This window comes from Anoplophora glabripennis, unplaced genomic scaffold, assembly GCF_000390285.2.
Source record: "Anoplophora glabripennis isolate ALB-LARVAE unplaced genomic scaffold, Agla_2.0 scaffold17, whole genome shotgun sequence".
In the NCBI taxonomy this organism is placed as follows: Eukaryota; Metazoa; Arthropoda; class Insecta; order Coleoptera; family Cerambycidae; genus Anoplophora; species Anoplophora glabripennis.
This window is the reverse complement of record NW_019416231.1, coordinates 1,665,626-1,680,806: the sequence shown is the minus strand read 5'-3', so window position 1 is coordinate 1,680,806 and position 15,181 is coordinate 1,665,626. Positions and strand designations below refer to the sequence as shown.

The 15,181-nt window shown below is 33.1% G+C and overlaps 1 protein-coding gene and 1 long non-coding RNA gene across 2 annotated transcripts in view; one reads left to right on the top strand and one right to left on the bottom strand.

Moving 5' to 3' along the window:
- Positions 1-15,181, bottom strand: part of LOC108917850 (protein slit) — a 362,966-nt gene that overhangs the window by 20,291 nt on the left and 327,494 nt on the right. The window contains exons 3-5 of the mRNA XM_018724635.2: positions 1,762-1,833; positions 1,309-1,380; positions 1,176-1,247 (exon numbers count right to left, since the gene is read on the bottom strand). Coding sequence (XP_018580151.1) covers positions 1,176-1,247; positions 1,309-1,380; positions 1,762-1,833 — 216 coding nt within the window. The remainder of the gene's footprint in view (positions 1-1,175; positions 1,248-1,308; positions 1,381-1,761; positions 1,834-15,181) is intronic.
- LOC108917851 overlaps positions 1-15,181 on the top strand; it is a 124,795-nt gene that overhangs the window by 18,146 nt on the left and 91,468 nt on the right. The window lies entirely within an intron of this gene.

Below are 15,181 nucleotides of genomic sequence, written 5' to 3'. Positions count from 1 at the left end.
AATAATTAATTAATTAATTAATTAATTACTAATTTTCGACATATTTTGAAAATAATTGTTGTTTAAACAATTTTAGAATATTTAAATAAATTTGTTTTTGATCTTTGATAAACAGTATATAAGTTTATGCACTTACCTTTGATACAATAAAAAAATAAAGTTGATAATTAAAGGAAGTTTAAAGATAAATAATTATCGGACTGTTAAAATACCAATAATTATTAACGATAGGCATTTGAAAATACGCTAATTGCTTTTTTTAAATCGCGAGACATCGATTTAAAAATAAATCAAAAAAAAATCATCAAAATCGGATCTCTAGAAGCTGAGATATTAAAAATTTTTAAGCGCGTCGCGGTTTTGAACTCGCCGATTCAATTTCGAGCAGGCCGAAGCGGCCGCGCTCTCTGCTTCCCCCACCACCACCACCCGTACGATATCTTGACTTTCTCGCTTGCATAAATAACTTTACGCGTTTTAAAGTAGGTTGCCAATGAAGAAATGTATTGCAAACTTAGACCTGGTAAGTCCTCGGAATACCAAAGGCATTTTTCGAAAAATTAACCCGGATGTCACAGTACATTTAGTGTAAATGACGGTTAACATTGATCGGCTATAACTACGTAACTAATTGACCAATCGATCTGGTTTTTTTTTAAAGAAGCGTATTTCCAATATCTTTTAAAACCTGCTTTAAAAAATTTGATTTTATTGAATATTAACAAAGTTATTCTAATTGTTTATAAGTACAAAAATTCTACCGATGTTTAAACAAGCACCAGAGCTCTCCTAATTGACGGATTCGAATTTTTCAAAAAGCGTTTGAAAGCTTGAGAGCCCTTCTATATGTGATTAAAGTATCTAAGAGCTTTGGTATTTGCTGTGCAAAATATTGAAAATTTGCTAATTTTTTTTCAAAAACATATTGTCCCGCCAAAAGTTAAGCCCACGTTTTTTTATGCGCATGGAAAAATTTTCATTTCTAGTGATATTTGAAAGCCAAAAAGCCAAAAATCTCCGTGGATATACGATTCACCCAAACCAAAACAGATACCGCCTAGTCTAATATTGCGCAAGGCCACTCGAGAGAGTACTAAAAAGCCCTTGGGAAAGCCACAAGCTACAGGAAAATTAACTGAATGATGCATCCCTCCAATCCACATGAATTTACTTACAAACGAAATAAATTAGGCATCGTGGAAAATAAATTTTCCGGAATGTGTCGTATTTTGTTCCCATTGAGACGTCTACAAAAAAAAAAAGATAGAGGAGTAATAGTCGGTTCTTCTGGCGAACGGCTCTACTTACAGTCTCTCTAAATTTACGAGATCCTGAAAGGCATCCCTTTCTATAGTTCGTATCTCGTTATCTGTCAATTGCCTGCGAAAACAATTGGATAGTTTTAGAGTTAGAAAGTACGTTCGGAGAGCTTGAACTTTTAGAATTGTGATGGGGGTGGAGAATAATGTTTTTTTCATACGGGTTAGTTGCAATTCCGTTTTACTAAAATAGGTACTCGTTTGGGCAATTTAAGGCGCTGATAATATTTCAAGTAGGTATAGGTTTCACTATTCGAATAGAGCGGCAAATATAATTGATACTAGCAGGGTGCGGCAAAAGTATAACTTTTTCTAACTAATTAAAAAAATATTTAAGAAATTTCAAAATATAATTTTTGTTTTATTCTCGTCGTGGATGAAATATTGTCAGCGCTGAAAAAACTGTTCACTTGTAGCAAAACTTTTTTTCGAATTTACTCACAGAATCCTCAGCTTTGACAGATCTTGAAACTCCGACTCATAGATGGCAGTGATGTTATTCCCTTGCAGGTCTCTGTAACAAAAAATTTTTCTTTTAATTTTATATTTATGATTTCTTCTATTTACGGGACGATTGGAGTAACTAAAAAAATCGACAAAGCGCCTTGCTAGAGACTGAAGGCTGATGGGTAAATATTCATTAAAGATTTGAGCCAAGAAGGTCTTGCGTCCGCCAAAACTTTTGAATTCTGACCCCAGATTCGTGATTAGCGACTCCGAAAACCCACGTATACCAAATTTGACGTTGATCGGTTGATTTTCGAAAATATCGTCCGCCATATTGAATCCGCCATCTTGAATTTTACAGATCTGTCTTCAGATTCGTAATCAGCGACCTCAAAAACTCCGTGTGCTAAATTTGGCGTAAATCGGTTTAATTTCTAAAAAATTTAAAGGTTTTTTTTTAAATATTGCTTTGTGATCGATATTTTTGAGGTTAGAAACAGCTAAGACGTGCCGGCTTATTTCTGGAGGTGGATTTAGATTCTCCGGGTCCATTTCCTCATTGAAGAAGAGAAGAATATAAAAAAATGCAGTTACTCGTACAATTTCGCACTGGTTTTTATCAGTTTTTTTGAGGGTAGAAAAAAATGTGATGTGATAGCTAAAATATAACACCGGATAAATACAAAAAAAAAAAATATTTTTGTTTTTCTCTCAAAAATTAAGAGCTTTCAGGCGCCATATTGGAGTCGCCATGTTGGATTTTGCAAAGGTTCACTCAGCATTTGAAAGTAGATGACCTAAGTTTTAAAATGTCGATTTTTTAGTTACTCCAAATTATGGTCGTTGATAATAATGGATCATTCCTTATGTATGTCAAAATAAGGAATTTATTACGACTAAATTAATTTTTTAATCAATGAAAATAATTAAATTAATAATTAATTAAAAGGGGAACAATCTAAATTATCCATTTTTACAAAGAATGCTTGGAAAACAAAACACTAATTATTACTTCAAATTAAATTTTGACAGTTCATTTAAATTTTCATTGACAATGTCAAAATTAGAATAATTAAAAATGAAATCTTGACAAGAAACAGTCAGATAATCTTCAAATTAAATAATCCACGAGTTTGAACAATATTTCTCTCTTTTTGTAAAAGTGAAAATTGTGTTCTAACATTGTCGATGAAAATTTAAGTGAACTGTTAAAAATATGTTTGGATTTGCATGTTTTTGTTTCCAAAACGCTCTTTGTAAGGTGGCATTTAGGCAAAAAGAAAGAAGCAAACTGTAATGTATGACATCTTCGTCATCAATATCCTTATTTTATACAAAAGTAGAGTAATAGAATAACAGAGACAGTACTCAACAAAAATATTAAAGAAGCAGGAAAATTTCCAAATTTTTTTAGTGATTTTTGAAAAATGGTCGCATCTTAAACCTTGAAGATTTTATTTTTTTCTCGACATTTGAATTATTCAATGTAAAATTGTAAAAGAGAAAACGCAAAAAAAAATTAAAAATGTTGAAAAAATTTTATTTTCAAATTTTTAATTTTTTTTTCAATATTATTTGATGAAATTGTGAGGAAAATAACGCAAACCAATTTGTTTCATAATCATTAATTGATGTTTAAAGAGCAATAAACCTGCTCCTTTAATTTTTTATAAAACTTTGACGATTCGGAAAAAGAAAACGTTTCTAGCAAAGCAAAGTATTTAGTCCGATTTTTTCAAAAACTTCTGTTGTTTTTCTGGTCACTTAAGTCCGATAGCATGAAAAATCTACATTACTTTCAGCATTTTTTCTATTCACAGTCGATCTATCTCTTTTATTATTCATTCCGTTCGGGAACGCAATCGGCGTATTATGTTTAAAGATTTTCACTTTGGCGACAAATGAATAGCGCGTCGAAAAGAGAAAAGAGACCTGAACGAGGGGAAAACGCGTGCCAGCGTAAACACACAAATAAGAAGTTAGAATTAACATTCACAGCACAAAGTCTATTACCACGGGCTTTGGATACAATTAAAAAAAATCAATTCAAAACGCATTTAAAGCCATTCCGCTCAATTAAATAAATTTGACAGAATTAAATTGGATTAAAAGCGGTCGCAGCATAGTGAAAGGGGCGGAGAGGGGGAAGGGGACCGACCCCCCCCCCCCTTTCGAAACAAACTTTGGAACGACCGAGGTGACGAGGGATATACAGAGTGGCGCAAAGAAAGCTGGTTGGTCCTACGGTATAGTTTAGATTAGACTCAGAAATGCGTTGACATATTTTAAAGTAAAGAAAGCGTTTCTTTTTTCATTTAATTTTGCTTAAATAGATAATTGTGTCTTTTAAGAAAGTAATAATTGATTATGTTAAAGGAACATAATTTCGGAATTTATGTGTTCCGCAAGGGTCTACTTTCGGTCCACTTATATTTAGTCCATCTATTAATGACATTTTTTTTATAAATTACAACTTTTTTCTACATACTATGTCGAATTAACTAAGACTTGGAGCAAGCGAAGCTTTTCATCATTCCATTGTTTTTCTTCGGAATCCTTCCACGGCCTTCTTAGTTCCACCGCGTATAAACCTTGGAACTTCGCCTCCTATGATCAGCATTCTCCTGCAATCCTCCGAGTTGAAGACGACGCCAGGGGAGGGCGTATGTGATTAAATTATAGCCCCCAATCAAAGCCATTTTGATGCTGATTTATGAAATTGCATGTATTGTCTGGCGAGACGAAACAATAACTTCGGATGGCCGGGGTCAGGTGGGGAATGTATTCAAGCGTCGTACCGGTGATGTATCGACTAGACAGTCCGCACAATGAAATCTGCATTGGCGATTTCCATAATGCGATTGGATGTGGCGGGAAAAACGCGTCGAAAAAGACGGATATACGTTTGTGAGTTATCACATCTAAATGTTATTAAATAACGTTCGTCTCGACATTCAAAGAACGGCTCCGAAAATGTACAGGGTGCCGAGAAAAACAAAAACAATGCTTTTATAGACTCATATAAATATAAAAATACAATCTCTATCCTTCAGGTCATAAAACGTTTCTTCCGATCCGCTTCGTCTATCGTCTCCCCATAAAGGCGATATAAAAATGTATATTCCCCAAAGGGCTGACAGGCGGTAGGGAAAACAAAACACTGCGCCCGATCGGAGATAAAAATCCTTTTAGGTGAACGAAAACGACCGTAGGAATTAAGTCGTCCTTTATACGATTTCGTGCGAAATAATCATTTGTGTCGCCGCCGTGTTTATGTAAATCTCCTGGAACCTGGAAGGTCCTTTTGGACACGCAATGCCCATTACGGGTGAGGCTCCGTGTCCAATCTTTGGATTGTTACATGCCGAGAAAAATTTTTTACGGGGCGGACAATAGGAGCTTAAGGCGGCGTAAATTCGTAAACTATTTATTCGGACTTTGTTGCTAAAGTTGTGACATTATGTACTTGCATTTTTGGTCCTACGACAACCGTATTTCAATGGAACTGAGTTAATTTGTATGTAATTTTTAAACATAAGTATGTAGAATTTTTTTTACGTACTGATTACCGAAAATATCTGCCGCTTAACCCTTTTTTATCGCAATCGCCAATCGCATTAAGCTAATTGATTTCTCGAAAAGGAATCCTTGCCTTATAGGGAGGATCCTTTAAGGAGTTACTTTCGATTAGCTGTCGGTTGACATTATATTAATAATTCATGGCGTATTAGCGATTAATTCATTAATAATCAACAACGAATTTATCTGTTATTTTACAACTGCTACGCTAATAGGAACACATGTCGTATTAATAAAATAACCATTAATAACGTTTTTAATGAGGCATATCGCTATACGGATTAGGCCGGATTATATTACGGTTCACAATTACTGAATCCACTGTAAATTATGCCGTTGTGAATGATGTTCACCGTGCTTCTGAAAAGTGTTTGTAATTACGATTGTAGTACCGTTAGTACCACCATGTAGAAATTGGAACAGGGCCGTGGGAGATTTTTGTTTCTATTTCCGAGAAATTAATATCAAATAAGTTTGTTTATAGCAAAAATAGTCAAAGCAAGTCAGTTAAATAAAGTAAAAAATAGTAAAAAATTTACAGGGTGAGTTGAGAGAATCGCAGCAACCTACACGAGTGGATTCTTCACGTCACAATAATAAGAGAAAACCCAAATGTTTGTTGTTTCATTTGATTTCAAGCTATGACGTACGTTTCAATAAAAAAAAAAATTATTTATCCACAATCACCTTATAATCGGACTTTTATCCACACACTAGGGTAGCCCAGAAAATAACGAAATTTTTTTTTCGTGTCTCTTGTGAAAATATGTTAGTTTATCATGTTTTAAGAGCCCCCCCCCAAAATTAAGCTAAAAAAAAATTTGTTTAGAGGACGCTCAAGATTTTTAAAAATTTCCAAAATCGTCAAAAATTGAATTTGAAAAAAATTGTTTTCGTTATTTTATCATTTTCTAGGTTGAAAAAAATCAAGATTCTGAAAATTTCAATTCGATATTTTAATTTCTAAAGGTCACTCATAATTATTTTAACTTTAAAAGTAGTGTACCTAATATGTTTTCGAGCGACCTCTAAAAATAAATATCAACGAACTAATAATTTTTTTTATTGAATTTGATGAACAAAAGAATAGAAATAAATCACGAGACATTTAAAAAATTTCTCGAGACAAAATCAACTACCGCACTGTATCAAATATTTAAAATTTTTTAATTTTTTAAAATTTAAGTGTTGTAACTCTGTTAATTTAATAGTAAAAGAAAAAGTCAAGAGACCATTTCTATGTAGAATTTTATGCTCTATAAACTTTTTTTTCTAGCTCTTTTTCTAGTCCTTTTGAGTTATCTTGAAAATTACTGTCACTCCTTGTTATTATGTATTTTTTGAAATTTTTTTTGAATCTAGATTTTGTTGTTGAAAGTTGTTCATTTTAACATAGGTTTATATGGCGAAGATGGACGGTGCGGCTCTTTTTTTGCCCATAACCGAGAAAAAAATGTAGAAATTGTGAAACAAAACTTTTCCATAGATAGTACACAGTATTATCTTATTTTTGATGTAAAACTAATGTAAGTTTTGAACATAGTACAGCTGTATTAATTAGAAACAGAAACCAATAATTGCATTTCTGTCTGACTTGAGGATTAATGTGGCAACGTCGCAATCAGCTGACAGCAAGGAGGGAATACATTTGAAAGACTTGATAAAAACGAAATTGATTTCAAATATATACATTTCTCCTAAATCCCATGTACATTGTTATCAACAATAAATTATCCACAACAGATGATTTTTTGTAATGTTTTTATAAAACTAGATTAATTAAAAAAGGCTAGGAAGCTATGATATATTTATTGGAATAAAAATACAGTTGATAAATCCTTTTAATATATTTAACGGTTTACAAAAACATCGTAATCCGTACCCAACAATATTTAGGGTTACATAAAGTTTTCTTTACTTGATTAATACAATTAGTAATACTTGAGATAAAAGCATTTGTACAGAATAACAAAAGAACAAATATTTTTCAGCAAACTTTATATCTAAAAAATTAGTTATAGTTGAAAAACTTTTGTAACATTACTAAAATAGAGAATGAAAAACACGAGCAGTGAGTAATAATGTAATTTCTATCACAGAACCTTCAAAATTGCATCCAACATTTTCTTTGATTTGGACGAGAGATGGCGCGAGTGTCATTTCATTTCTTTAGAACTAAATTAACATAATTCTCGTTGTTTTACCAGTTCACATTATTTACGGATTTTAAATAAAGGATACAAATCTTTGCGAGGATAATACGATATATTTGCTATATGTAATAATTATATTTTACGTAGTTTACACACAATACATTTTTGAAAGCGTACGCATCTTTACCCGAATTTGACGCGCAATATCTCCGATGTCCGAGGTCTGTAGGTTCGCAGTGTGTAGAACTGCACTCGATTATTAGCGCTGTTGCCACATCTACATTGTCTTTAAACTACTTAAATATGATATTTTTATGTTGTTAATTAGTCAATATGTATGCTATGTGCATATGAGTAGATTTCTTTGCTATATAGATAATGTTTATCGCAAATAATTTCAATAGAATTTAATTTTTTCAAGTTGGCAGGGGGTTTTAGTCCCATAAGAAAAGCATAGGAACTCCCCCCCTGCGATCCTCACTTCCCTCGGACCCCGATATACTCCTTATTTGGACTAAATTGACTAAAAAAATTACAAAACGTTTTCGCTATATCCTGCATGTTTTCAAAAATATCGTTATCCACCTTCATACTAGAAGGCATACAAGAGTATTATTTCTTGCTATGATATTGACACAAAAGTTGGCAAATAACGCAACAAAGTGAACAAACTCAATAAACATGCTGTTTTTTCCAGATTTATTCAAGGTTGTTTCACTCTTGTTAATCAACATCGAGGCCTTCATCGTCTTTCACACAAAATTGAGCAACTCCACAACGCCCGCTTAAAACCGTAAGCGCCTCGCAATGAGATATTAAAAAAATAATTATCGGTCGGATTTTCAACTCCACCGGTTCACAAACATCGCGTTAATAACAGCGGCGTATCCGAAAAAAAAACTTCCACCCAATCACACACCCGAGCGGCCGCCGAAGAGGATCGGCGCGCGGAAAACAAAAAACCGAATTAATTACCAATAATGTTAATTTCGCGCGTCTCTCGATTCATTAATTTTCAATCAGCACGCGCCGCGCCCGCCCCAAAGCCCGTGCCGTAAACATCGGTTAACTTTAATTAGAGTTGCGTAATAGTAATTTGCAGATAGAAAATCCGGGTATCGGGAATCCGGGAAGATGGAGGGGACGGAGTCGTTTGCTGGGTCCTCTTCAAACACCGGATCCTAAGGAGAACATATATTTGTTTTCGGGAGTCATTACGTCAACCCTGCCTAAATTTATTATTTTATCGAGGATAGGTCGTGTAAGTGACTGCTTGGAGAATATATTCCAATTTTTGTCGGAAGCACTTAACTCTTAAGTTATTTTTTCATGCACTGACATTTTCCTATTCGCTTCTTTTGAGGCACTCTAATCTGTCTAATCGCATGGTGATTTGTCGTCATACGTCATAATACGAATAATTCCTACCAGAACGAGGGAAACGAAGTAAACTCGTGACGAGAAACGGTCGACTGCCTCGGAGTTGGTAAAAATTTACTTCGCCCGTCACCACCTCGATACCCCCGAAAGGTAATCCATCTCCATTGGCACGTTGACGGGGGAAAGAGTTCTTGACACATGTAGCCAAATCCCATATCCATTATTCAGGCACGTCTATACGTAGCGGAAAGAAAAATCTTTCGGTTTATCCGTATCGACATCGACAGCGAACATGGAAATATGTTGCTGTAGGTGTTAATTTGGATTCTTATATGAAAAAAAGCGAATGGATTTCTCTGGAAAAGTCATTGCAACAAATAATCAGATATCTAAATATTAGAGGCTTAAAGAGAGCAAGAGAATGAATCAGTGTGAAGTTCAATCAGATCAATTATATTTAATACAATCTCAGTTCTAGATATGTTTAATTGTGATTCTATACAATTTCCACTGTATTGCACCCGAGCTTACAACTAATCCAACCCTAACTCACTTTCATTTACTTTCTAATTGTAGTGATTCAATATAATTCCAATTGTATTCCTATTGGATTGAATCCAATTGCACACATCTCCAACTATTCCAATTGACTCGATTTCGGAAAAGGTCAGTATTTTAATTTTTCGGATCTATTTTGAACTCGACTTCAACTAAATCAGTTGTAAATAATAGTTATTTGTCATAATTCCAATTGTATTGCAATGCAATTCTAATTAATTATACTACAACTGAATTAGATTCCAATTGCACTTATCCCTATGCTGTTTCAATCGAATTGATTTTCGACAAGATTTGTATTTGAATTCTAATCAGCATTGCAACTAATTCAATCTAAATACAGTCTTTCCAGTTGCAATTGTTCAATATAATTCCAATTGCATTACAATTGAACTGGATTTCAGTTGTATAATAAATTCCTGTACCGTTTCAATCGAATTGCTTTGATCATGATACAAATTGATTTTAGTTCTTCTACAAGTTCAATTTTAAAACAGTTGCAGTTGCTTTCCAATTGTAGCGGTTAAATACATTCCAATTTGACTAGATTCCAATTGCGCAAATCCTTATAGCATTCCAAACGAACTGATTTTGAATTTCAGTATTTCAGTTAATTTCAACATTTACTTAGCTGTTCTAATTCAGTTGATTCCGAATCATTTCAATGAGATTTTAGTAAAGTTCCAATTGTAGTACAACTGGAAGTATTCTATACAAATCCCCAAAGATTCTGATAAGGCTCTAGGTCAAATGGGATTGTATTTTTACCCATGTTAGACTAATTTGAAATCCACTTTCAAAGAAAAAACTAGGTTGTTTCCCATCGAGGTTCCAGTACGGTACCAGTTGGATTTAAATTGAATTCCAATTGTATTAATTCCAATATTGAACTGTCTAAATGCGATTTAAATTGATTTGAGGGGAATCAAAATGTTTTGTATAAAAGTGTTTTAGTTACACTTCGTATATTACAAATATCTCAGGGTCGAGCAGTGATTTTAGCGTGTACGTGATAGATTTATGTAAAAGTAAATAAATAGACCTATAGATGTATCAAAACGTCGCCGCATAATCCAGTTTTCGACGGGTTTCCTTTCCGAAATCATATTTCCCAGCTAGAGAGATGTCACATTGATCGGTGGCGACAGGCGGAGTACCGGATTGAGCCAAACCGAATTCGAAGCGACGTGAGCGTGCGGGACAGCCTTAATAAAGAATCCTGTCAGGATAATATCTCACACTCCGTCAGTCGCGAGGTGTCCGGCGTCTGGACGTTCAGAAATTCGTGGAAAGCCCCGGGAAGCAGTCTCGGGGTTGATTTGAGGCACGTCTACGGTGGTAAATGAATGATAGATGTACAGGTTGAAGCTTTCCAAGTCGGTATCTCGTAAAATTTTTTAGATAAGTTGATTATCGATAAGATGTTTCATAAATTCAGATAATTTTTCAATACTAGGTAACATTTTTTATGCCTTATAAAAGTCGTTTCACGTATAGTCCAGGGAACGAAGAGAAAAATAGAGTAGAACCTCTGAATACTTTCGGATAGACCCGATGTTTATGAAAATTTGGAATTAAGCTTATTTCACCCTGTAAATGAAAAGTTATAAAAAACACCCCAAGCTGTAACTCTGTTAATAATTGTTCTATTTAAAAAAACAAAAGACTATTGTTAATGGCTTGACAAATACTACAATCGACAGCTAAAAGTACTGAAAAATTGAATATTTTTTAACGCGTTAGTTTTGAGATTTTTGAGGTTAAAGGATTTGAAAAACATGAACTCAACTGCAAACTTTTAGCAGCGACATCTCCGTTAATTTTTATCCTATACAAATAAAAACGAAACCAAAATATTCTATGAAAAAAAATCTAAACTTTTGCACTCTTGAATATTTTTGGTATCTTTTTTATTTTTAAAGTTATTTTCAAAAATATGTTATTTTTTTGGATTTAAAAAAAAAATTTTCAATCATTTCAAAAATATGCATTCTAAACCATTTAAACTTGTATAGTATATTGTTAGCACATAAAAAATGTAAATTGTAGAAGGATTACCTTTAATTTTAAATCTCGTGAGAAAATACGTCAGTTTTTATACTGATTTTTTTCTGAAAAAGGGAATTAACAGTTTTATTTTGATCATAACTCTGTTAATTTTTATGCTAATTACTTAAAAGTCATGTTCATTTTAAAGATTTTTAAAGTACTTTAAAAAATGTTCGATGGATTTTTCTTGAAAAATATAATTTTTTTAGTTATTTTACGTTTAATGTTTCCAATTTAGTTTTTGGCGGACATGAAATTATCTTCAACCAGCCGTATCTCAGCACCTATTGCACCTATTTAAATGAAAAAAAATCAATCTTTTTCTTTTTCTATAAACTTCATTTTCTTCGTGATGTTTTTTTTACATAGAATGTCTATTCTCCGAGTTATTCGAGAAAAACTACTGGAAAACGTCTTTTTTTTAATAAAAATTGTACATTTTCAATCACCATTAACGCAGAAAATATTGACTTATCGAAAAATGTTCACAAGATACTTTTTGCTTAAAATTGATTGATCGATTCTTGGGTTTATTTTCAATATTTTATTTTTCACCCTCTAGGCAAAAGTTCTCATCGGCACTATACAGGGTGATTCACAACTTACCAAAAAAATTTGAGAATAGATGCGGCATGAGAATAGGAGTCAATATCGTAAAAAAAATGTTTGTAAAATCCTTATAGTTTCCGAGAAAAAAATTATTGAAGTTATAGTACATTCAACCACTACATAGCTGGACAACTGTAGACTCTAACGTCATTCGCAATACACGTGGAGAGCCACCTGGCTTCAGCCACTCCGAATACTGAAATCGGATTTTGCAATCGTCGTTGCGATAGTATTTACCTGTAATATGTGGTGTTTACAATAGTTTTTTAGTAGTTAGTGTCAAAAATAGGTAGTTAGTGTCAAAAATGGTTGGCGTGTAAAGAAATTCGGAATTGATGGATATCGTTTTAATTTATGGTGAAGCATTTGTGTTATGGTGAAGCAAGACAACATTTGTGTTAGTTCGTAGGATAAAATTTTGAACAATTGTTGTGGAACATCGGGTATGTCAAATGATTTTATTATTTAAAAACACAAATTAATTTTATTAGTTAATAAAAGCAAAAGCAGTTGAATTTGCCGATATAAAATAGATGCGATAAAATTCTATTTACATATTTCTTTCCTTGCGAAAGTTTTTGTCCGTTTTTATCACACTGCCATGCCGGTCGCATTGTGCCAGGTCAGGTTTTACAGTGGACCAGTTTCCAGTGCCGTGCAGACGTGTATTTTTAAATCATTTTCGAACTGCCCTTTTTGATTTTTTCTTTACTGTATTTATAAGGCTCCCCTGTACATCCAGAATTTTTTTTTATAAGTTCTGAATCACCCTGTATAACGTTTGTTTCCTGAGCTATTTTCTACTTACAGACCAAGTTTCACGTCAATCGGTTCCATCCGAAAGAATTCGGAGGGAAAACCCTTGGCTCCCTGGACTAGTATCCAAGGACACCCCAATTTTTTATTAGTGGGTTTGCTACTTTTCAATTACGTCCCTGCACGTTACTGTAAACGTCAACATAAAACTCATTTAAAACATTGCTTATCACACCACTTGTCTTATTCGTAGCGTTTCCGTTAGACTCAGAATTTCATATCATCGTCTCGGAACACGCTTCCCAGGAGGTCTTCATATATCATGAATACATATATTCAAATGTATGCGCATACGTCTCCGGTATCAAGGAAGTTATTAAACTATTACGTAATCACACAATCTGATTATAATTTTATACGATAAATCCGGATACCTCCATCGGGCAAATCTGTACTAGAGCCAATCGAAAGCGGACGATGCATGCGATGATGAGAAATGTGCCTCGCAGGCAAGAATAAAAACTAAAAAAACGGCGCGTACTTCCACAGGTCGAATCCTCGCGGGTATAAATCGACTGGTAATGACTTCGGCTTCAAATGAGCTCTAATAGCGTATAATCATTTGAGGGAAAAAAATACAACGGGCGGACACGAATTAGTAAATTGGGGTGTGATTAGTAGCCGGTGCGCCGCGCGCTGATTTTGCCCCAGGCGCCGACTCCGTGGAGACGTCTTCAGTTTAGATTGATGCTATAATAGACCAGGGCGAATCTGTCGAAATATTCCACTTCTTGGATGTAAGAGGGGGCAAGCACTAATTTTTGCTGGAATACCTTCAGTACAACTCACATAATAAAATTGTAGATCCGTAGATCTGGGCGAGGAACACTTTCAAAATTGCAAAATTTTAAAAAATACTTATTTTATCTGAGTTTTTTACTTATATCTTGGAACCTATGCATTTTGGAGGAATATTGAAGAGGAATAAATGTTTTAGAATTGAATTTTGCACAATATATTGTAAGTTAAAAATGTTTAACTTTATTACCGATGTTGCAAAATAGCAATAATTGAAGAAACAATGGCAAAATAATCAAGTTTATTGGATAATTTTTTTTTAAATATTTTAATTGCTCCGAGGGCAATCTAATTTTGGTAAAAAAAACTTTAGAGTATAATAAAACAACACACCAAATTTCATTAAAATCGGTTCGATAGTTTTCGTAAAATAATTTTTTGAATAAAATGCTGAAAAATTTTTTTCGAATTTTCAAAATGTTGCACAGCCTCAAATAAAGCATCTAGATATTTGAAATTTTGTTCATATTGAAAAGACCACTCAACCTTTCAAATGGTTTTTGAAAAATTGAAATCGGTTGATTAGGACGACACAGTAAATTTTTAAAGTAAACACTGTTTTTTTATTTTTACACAATTAGATTACATTTATCAATTTTCAATTGAGTTTTTTCCAAAAATTATAATTTTAAAGTAGGTACTCGGAAAGACGCTTCATTAAAAAAAAAGTTAAATTCCGTTTATTGGTTCTCAAGATATAAGCGGTAAAAGTTTATAGGCATTTACCGTTAATTTATAAACAATTTGGCAATAATCTTTGATCCAGTGGCTTCGTTTTTCCGAGTTCTAACCTGGAAAAAATTTTCATATCCATAAGTTATCGTCAACATAGATAAATCAGCGGAAAAGCTGTCGCTCGAACGTGCAAAAAGTGACTCAAAACACGAAAATTGGGGGAAGGGGCTTTCGTTCCGAGACTGAATTCGGAGGTTCAAAATGCGAAGGTATGAAAAAAATTGCATTATCCGGTTTGTAATGGTCCAATTTCGATTTTTTTTTTGTCCGATGTCTCGCGAGCCAAGGAATTCGAATATCGTAATGCCAACTGTCTAATTTGCACATATTTTGTTATAAACAAAGTTTATTATTTATGCATTAAATATACTGTATATTTTACCCTATACTATTGCATTTTTTCAATGAAAAAATTTGTTTACGTATACATTTCAACACTCTGAATATGAAAGTATTTAGTTATAATTTAGTTATATTTGAAAATTATTATTTTTGTTAAATACAGACAAAATTAAGAAAAAATAGTACTTCAAAATTATAATTTTTGAAAAAAACTAAATTGCAAATTGATAAATGTAATCTAATTGTTTAAAAATTAAAAAAAAGACTAAAAATTTAATTTTTCAAAAACCATTTGAAAGGTTGAGCGGTCTTTTCTATGTGAAAAAAATTTCAAGTATCTATATGCTTTATTTGAGGCTGTGCAACATTTTGAAAATTCGAAATTTTTTTTTTAAA